This window comes from Penaeus vannamei, chromosome 9 (assembly GCF_042767895.1).
Source record: "Penaeus vannamei isolate JL-2024 chromosome 9, ASM4276789v1, whole genome shotgun sequence".
Taxonomy (NCBI): domain Eukaryota; kingdom Metazoa; phylum Arthropoda; class Malacostraca; order Decapoda; family Penaeidae; genus Penaeus; species Penaeus vannamei.
Genome location: NC_091557.1, coordinates 34,031,703 through 34,039,942, shown reverse-complemented (window position 1 = coordinate 34,039,942; position 8,240 = coordinate 34,031,703). Strand labels below are relative to the sequence as shown.

At 34.1% G+C, this 8,240-nt stretch overlaps 2 protein-coding genes across 3 annotated transcripts in view; one reads left to right on the top strand and one right to left on the bottom strand.

Annotated features, from left to right (window-relative positions):
- Positions 1-221: 221 nt before the first annotated feature.
- Positions 222-6,922, bottom strand: Phb1 (prohibitin l(2)37Cc). Its single transcript, XM_027378613.2, is given in 8 exon segments — positions 222-863; positions 865-892; positions 1,295-1,437; positions 2,088-2,183; positions 2,341-2,457; positions 2,682-2,824; positions 3,793-3,954; positions 6,681-6,922. Coding segments are annotated over 8 exon segments (843 nt in total). The 5' UTR covers positions 6,778-6,922; the 3' UTR covers positions 222-806.
- A 364-nt stretch (positions 6,923-7,286) lies between these two features.
- The window catches only part of mRpL11 (mitochondrial ribosomal protein L11), a 6,107-nt gene continuing 5,153 nt past the window's right edge, over positions 7,287-8,240 (top strand). The window contains exon 1 of one of the 2 annotated variants that reach the window (XM_027378618.2): positions 7,287-7,433. The gene's annotated coding sequence lies outside the window, so the exon portion shown is untranslated. Of the gene's footprint in view, positions 7,434-7,470; positions 7,601-8,240 lie in introns of those variants that run through there. The other variant, XM_070125614.1, reaches the window with a different exon arrangement.

Below are 8,240 nucleotides of genomic sequence, written 5' to 3'. Positions count from 1 at the left end.
CACCGCAGGCATACCTTATGCAGCATTCCAGATTATAGAAACATTATTTGTTATATAACTGACAAATTCTTGAATAAGATGTTATGCATGAACACCATTCTAAATTTCACTTGCTTTCAAAATCATCTTCATATTCAATAATCTAGTTAATATAATGCATTTATTTTTTATTTATGTATATTTGTTTTGTATACAGAGAGGGTCTTTGAAGTAAAACACAATTTCAAAGTAAAATTTCTTTACAAAATCCCTAATTACAATCAGCACTTTTCTGTTTCTTTCATAGTTACATTTATAACTTTTTTTATCTACATTCTCTTCACCCTGGAAAAAAATCATATATAAGCTCCAATTACTTGCTTTCTCAAGATACCTTAGCAGATGTGAAAAGCTTTTAACATATGAAATATCTGTACACTGCTTCTACACAATGCTGCCTCAGTATTATACATGGAAAAACAAGATTAATTGCAACATCTTTTTTTTCTTTTGCAACATGAATGACAAGAATTTTTCCAACAGACATATGCTGCTGAGAAGCTTATACACATTTTATGCACAGATTTTTTGTCGAGCTTGATATATTAGGAAAACAATACCTACCCTTTACCGCCTCTGATTACTCCCCATATGTATATATATCACAAACAAAAGTCATTTGTACAAGTAATGCCATTCATGCTAAAGGAAATCTGGTACATTCTTTAGGCAATTGAAGTTAATGACACTTCAGGGAGGCTCTTAATTATTGTTCATCATAAACCCTATGTATAAGTTTGGTCATCTTGCACTCTCTTCACTTGCTATCAAATGGAGATGCTTTCACTGGGGAAGGGACAATAAGGTGCTCTGGTTGTTGGGGAGGTAGGCAATGTTGCGATTCTTTGACAGCCTGTAAGAGAAAATCACAGTAAATCTAAGATATTCCTGAGGTTCAATTCATAGTTATCAAATTCACCCTGTCGTTACTCCAAGTGAAATCAGTTATACTCCAGTAGCTTGAAGACTGGTTTATTATTTATTCTGCTTCATATAGTTTGACATTATCAAATATAATATTTGTTTTGCTTTTAGTTATTACTGCTTTCTGAATCATGACCTATATAGTATATTTTAAATGTTTATCTGCCAAATAAACAGTTTATTGGGAACTAAAATATGTTCTATTCCTTCACATGAACAATTTCCTTAAAAAAATAAAAATAATGAAAAAATAAAAATAAAAATAAAATTCTTCCTAGGATTTTCACAGGTAAACAACAAGCATAAAACTACTCCTGCTCCTTGTCCTCACCTGTAAGCAATGTCTTCAGAAGCCTCAATCCTCCTAAGTTCCACCAAGCCTTCTCCAGCCTCACCAAAGGACTTGGCAAGTAAAGTGGCAGCTGTAGCGTCACCATCAGCGCTGATAATAGCAGCCTTCTTCTCTTGCTCGGCCTACAGGGGCAAATATTGAAATTAAAACATGAATCACTATATCATTTGTCTATTGATTTTATAAAAACTGACATCAATTGTCATATCTGAATGCCTAAAGAACCCTCTTGAAGTGCAAGAGCAAACGTTAGTTCAGGTTTCAATATTATTGAATTTGCCAAAAATAATATAACTTTACAAAAAACATGATAATCGAATTATAATGGAGGCATGTTTAAAATCAAACTGTTGTTCCTTGCACATTAAAGAAATGGGCTATATTCTTGTGTTGCAACTTGATTATCATATCACTTGCCTACTTGAAAACTCAACAATGTCTATAAATTCCAGTACAACACCCATCTTTAATCACTAGTAGTTCAAAATTTATAATCTATGAATTTTAAAACTACTGCAAGAAGTCCCTAACTGTGAATTGTTTTTTTTTCTTTCTTTCTTTTTTGTTTTGTTTACTGAAGTGGGGACAATAATGTCATTTACAAATTTCTAAATGTATATAAACAATTAAAAATATTTTCAAAATCTGAATTTTCTTTGCCTTCCTATTTAAAACATTCTCTAAACTTTGCACACAAAAAATTCAGCTTAACAACTTAAAGGTAACTAATACAAATGATGAAATTATTTCATACCAGGAAAATTAATCTTACCTTTTCTACCAAGAACTTTGCTCTCTCAGCTTCCTGTTGGGCAACCTGCTTCAGCTCAACAGCTTGCGTGAACTCTTTTCCGAAGGTCAAATGGGTCTGAAAAATATGATTTGTTGAAGAGGATATCCCAACACCTATAGGCTGAGACATTTCAATTCATAAGCCTTGAGAGTGATGAGGGTATTGCAGAAAGCTTGTGCCATGTAGGAATATACATACAATAAAATCATAGAAAAAAGGCAAGAAAAATTACAATTGAAATGTCATCCAGGATCAATCCGAATTGTGCAGAACGTTCCGTGAGAGCTTCACTGACATTGCGAGAAACCTTTTCTCTTTGTGTGATCAGCTCTCCTGCATCAAAACGAGCCTAAGAGAAAACAAACCATCATTATCACCTACTTTTGACATTATAATCAATTACAATTCACCTCTAAGAATCATCAGTCCTCAACATCTTATTCAATACACCTTTCATTAAATAATTTTCATGCTGTCAATTCATTTACAATATTCCAGTCATAACAAAACAACTATACCAGATTTTATAGCTCTATGAAGTGTATCTACATACAAGTGCATTTCTTTACTAACCACAACAGCCTTTAAGACTTCATTGGTGATGGAAGGTAACACTCTGTCTTCATAATCAATTCCAAGGGTAGTGAAGATCTTTGGAAGCTCAGAACTGCGTGGTCGGAACAGCACACGAAGGGTGATGTTCACAGTCTGTAAATCTGAAATGGAAGAGAGATGTCAGTCATTCAACATGCTAAAGGTATTATAATAAATATGCAATTTTGTTTTTAAATATTGGTATTTGACTGGGAAGTCATTCTATTTCAAACTATGAATTATCATCACTCTACATAACTACTTGGAAAAATAAAATGAAGACATTCTTGAATGAAAAATAATCATTGCTACATAACTCACTTAATTATTCAGAATGACACATACAGATACAAAATGCTGATACCATGTTCAGTTAAAACAAAATGGTACTTAGATGAAGAAGCGGTTAACAAAATCAACTACTGCATTAAAAAATAGTAATAAAACTAATCTTTTTGTATGTCTTTAAAACCAGGACTCTTATATCATACTTCAAATGATTATTCAGGCAATGAAAAAGACATGGCACAGAAATGTATCACTCAAGTTCCACTACTCAAGCTCATCCCTGGTCCCTGAACCATCTCTGGCCACCAAGACTGCTGTTTTGGGTACATTAAAATTTCCTCTCCCTGGGATGGTTTAATCTTGGCTAACTTCTGCTTTTAATGTTGACATAACTACACATTAATATCTAACACATGTTTAAAACTGTTGTAGTCTTAAGATATTCCCTGCCTGCAAATGCATTAGGAGGATCTGGGCAAAGACTGTCCAAGACAGATCAAAATATCATTTGCACTGAAACTCTTTCTTACAAAGCACAAAGTTTATGAAGCAGCTCCTACTATCTAGGCCATTTTCCCTATTATCAGCAAACTTTAACATCTCCAACTTGCACACACACACTCCTATGCTTTTCCTTACTTTCAACATATCCACTAAAATAAAATACTCAAAACAAGGTTATATTCATCCAAAATAAAAATAAACTATAACCTTGAAGCCTTCCCTTTCCTAGCATGATCCATTAATAGGTTTCTTGCTTATTTGAAACCAAGTAACTTACAGAAAATACTTGAGGCCATACCTTTGCTACCCGTCACCACAGGCACATTCCTTGGCCTCGTACGTGTATCAAAAATGATGGGGCGCTGGACCCATGGGATGAAGAAGTGCGTTCCCTCACCCATTACACTTTCCTTCACACCAGAGAAACGGTCGAAGATGACCGCTCGGTGCCCTGCATCGACTGGAGAGAAGGGTGAGATGAAGATGGTAAGAGGATATATAGCTGTCAGGTTCTTGGGTACTCTATGCCAGAGTAATATATATGGTCAATTAAACTGATATCTTGAAGCATACTAAGAAAAGGTCCTCTAAGTAATATCTATATTACTTTAAACTTTTTTCATTAATTCAATAAGAATTTGAGATTAGTCATTACTATCTAAAACTATGACTAATATTCATTAAACAAAATTCAGCTTTACTTTGCTTAAAAAAATCATTAAGTTCATTTATCTTACAGATTTCCTGCAGCTTACCATTAAAAAAAAAGAATAACTTATTCAATTTAAAAATTTATGGTTATGTAAGTAAATACAAAAATGCATAGCCTAATATTACCATGACAAAACCACTGATAAGGAGGCTGGAGATTAGACCTTCTTAAATTATAAATATATTTACAAGGTTGCATTGTAATGATGACTGCTAAATATGCAAGAAACACTTGCTTTTATTTCTAGAAACAAACTGTTCGGTTAAAGTATGAAAAAGGACCACACCATCTAGGGATACACAGTGACCAGAAGGGAGTCCAAGAGTAGAGCCCCAACCGGGGAAATATGGTGATTAGTTGGGGTCCAAAGATAAAGCCCCTAGATCAGGAAGGTTTCTGATTCATATAATAAACTTTGTCATAGTTTGGGTAATTATACACAATAGTTCCATATCCAGGATTGCAACAGTTTTGGTATCGATAGATTCCTCTTTACCTCTAGTATCCAAACATACAAATTATTGCAGAGAAACACCCATATATCCCCATATTCTTGGCCCTGATAGTAGGGAAGAGCATGATGGATAACAGGGAAATTATTGGGCAGAATATGAATAATTTACATAGAATCAGCCACTATATCGTTTAATGCAACAGCCCCCTGCAAACCCCACAATCCCCACCCAGCAATACAAAGTCCTCAATATATTCACGGCAGGAGAGAGAATTGAACATACTCAATATCTAGGTGCTCCTGTATGTTGGTCATACGCTCTCTCTTGCCGTGAAAACTTGAAAGATTCTTTGTTTTCCTGGGTGGGAGTTGTAGAATGTGCCCCCATACAGGGACTGCAGGGGGCAGAACCTCCTGCATTAAACAATGTAGTGATTGATTCTGTGTATATCATGTATATTTTACAATGCAGTTTCCCTGGTATCTTTCATGCCCTTCCCTGTTATCAGTGCTATGATTCTCAATAATGTGGGCGTTTCTGCGTAATAACTGATATATATATTTGGATACTAGAAAATAAGAAGAATCCATCATACCAAAATCATCACAATCCTTTAAGCAGAACTACTGTGTAAAATTACTGTAGTATGTACTTTTATGGGGATAATATCTTTGTCTATTCAAGTTGGAGGCTTAGTCTGTAACAAACATAGTCCTATTGTAAACTTTTACCATTTGATTTACAATTTCAATGGCAGGGCTCTGTCCAACTCCATGCAAAACTTGCTGAGTTCTGTTATCGATTGTCTATGTTATTAACTAACCTGGTAATGGCATAACAGCTTATATTCAATTAAGTAAAGGCCAACAGACAAAAGCTTACATTCAATTAAGTAAAGGTCAACAGACTTCTTCCACATGTACTCTTGTTAGATAAAGGATTTTGAATTGGTTAATCATTTGATAATCCAGCAAAGAAGAAAGTCCACTTAGGTCTGCCTTCTGACAAAGTATGTGATGGTGTTTGTTGAGATAATATTCAGTATGAGGTAGTGGTAGAGTTGGGTAATAAAACCTATATGAAATGATAGAATGATACGAAACAAGACAATTTTCTTCTATGGCAATATTTGAGCAAATGCTTCCTAAAGGTGCTATACATAAAAGAACAGAGGTGAAAGTCCAATTTTAGCCAAGTTGATCATCTTGCTTACATGTCGAGAGTAAATACTGCACTGATGGCAGAACTCATTACTGCGATATGCTAAGTAATTCATGTATCACTTGTCAAAGAGATATTTTGCTAATCAAGTGTCTGCTGTTCTAAATCTATGCTTTCAACAGCCTTTATTAATGTTGTTATACGTCATTTACGTGTTTCAAGAATTATTAATACAGTCTTGTATGCAACTCTGTCCAAAGAACCTTCTGCCCATACACTAGATTTGGCAAGAAGATTCTCGGCCATTATTTAGTTTTCGGTGTTGCGTATAATGGGTAATTTGCAGGACTTTTTTGGGGTTTTGTCAATAGAAATGATACTCGGATCTCAACAATTAATTTGCATAAAAAACAACGCCAAGAATCATTGAAATCAGTCTTTTTTCCTGCAGATAAATATCATAATTGTTTCGAAAGTGAGCCACTACCCTGTGACAATATTGACCGTTTGTTGGATTTTCCTGCAGAAGCAACATCACATTTTCCAGAACCTTCTTAGCAAATGTTTCCATTCTAAACTTTAATAAACCTGAAAGGTATTACTAAATAATCTCCAGCTCCTTATAATTAGATGAGTTGAATAGGAATGTAAATTACTTCTTAAAATATATGGTAAAACATTATCTTCACATGACAGGCACATTAATTACACTTACAAATCTTTAAACCACAAATAAGCATCTGTAAAATAAACTTATCAACATGCATACCCTCTCAATCCGTAGGAAGTGATAAAATCATTAAATAACAAAATATAATATGATAAAATAGCCATACCATCAACACAATTACTATTTACCATTATACAACGCCGAGTTCACAACGCCGCCGACCACAGCCACTCCAAAACCTATTTGCCCCACTCTCGTAAACAAATTCGCGAGTTGCTGTGCCATTTCTTGTCTTTGAAGGAGGTTGTTCTCGTGAGGATATGGAGTTTTGATGAGGTTTCAGTGCGTCTAAAGAAGGAAAACGGACAGAGTTGTTACATCAGCGAGCAGACGATCCTCCACATGAGCTCCTCCGGCTGAACTTCTTAACCGAGGTGGTTTGAAAAATTATTTGATTAAGTAATTATCATTTAAATTACATAAGAGACATGTGAAATCTTTTGATTAAGTATATTTCTATCAAGTTAAATGTTTCATTTATTGTATTTATGTTTAATATTTGTTTATAAATTCATGTGGGTGAAATAGATTTTAGGTGGTAGTCACATAACATGTTTTTTTGTTTCTATTCATCAATCCACAAATTACCAAAATCACTTGGTATCATCATATTTTCAAAGTTGTTTATCTAGTCTAAAGATATGTTTTGATATTATATTAGTGATGAAAACAATTATTCTACAAGGGTTAATTTCAATTTTCTTCAGAACGAATAATCAAAAATTCAAAAAATAGCTGGATGCAAATGATATAAAATAAAACTAAAATATTCCATAAAGTTTGTCATATAGAAATTAGACAAAATACATTTTAATATGAGCAGAAGACATTATTCTAACAGTGAATGTTTGTTTACATGCTCCTCGTCCCGGCGAGCGAAGGTAATATTTTAAGCAATAATTTCTTACCCGTGAAGGTATTTGATATTATTGTTACTATTAATGAAACAATACTTCATATTATGGTAGTTTCATAGCGCCATAATTGCAGTTTACGGCGTTGCTAATTGATAATAGGTACTGTGAATTGCACGGAAATATACTAATACGTAAGTGCATTTCAATACATTAATTTTTTTAAAAAGAATATAGCCATTTGCCGAAACACCAATTTTTGTGTACAAATTTTCATAATCCCATAATTGTTTCCGTAATATGGGTATGTCTTAGTATCGAGAATGGAGCTAACAAATTAAGGTTAACAAAATGGGTAATACCCCAGACTCTAGAGTTTGGTCTGTGTGGGGAACACATTTACTCGTACAATCTAATTAATCAATAAAAAACATTCTAATTGTATAGATCCTTCATAGCACTAGAACAAGACGGAAATTAATCAGACAGAAACAGTTGTTACTGTCATCATATGGGAGGTGTTCCGTTTGCAAATGATACATGAGGAAAGCCTCAAATTCAGACAGAAATGCAAAAATTGACAGAAAAGATGTTAGTGTGATAGGCCTTTTAGGCCACCTCAAAGGACATCCATCCAAATTTCAGCAGGTAGACGATATGGACACCCTTTTAGCTGCAGAGTTTCTAGTTTCACTTCATAATGCTTTTTCTCCTTTTTTTAACATATCAATAATAATGTAACTTTTCATTACTGTGAGAGAGGGGTTTGTTTTCACCAGTGGATTTCATCGTCATGGTAACCCTGCCTCGTGAAGTCATGCCAAATCGGTCTAT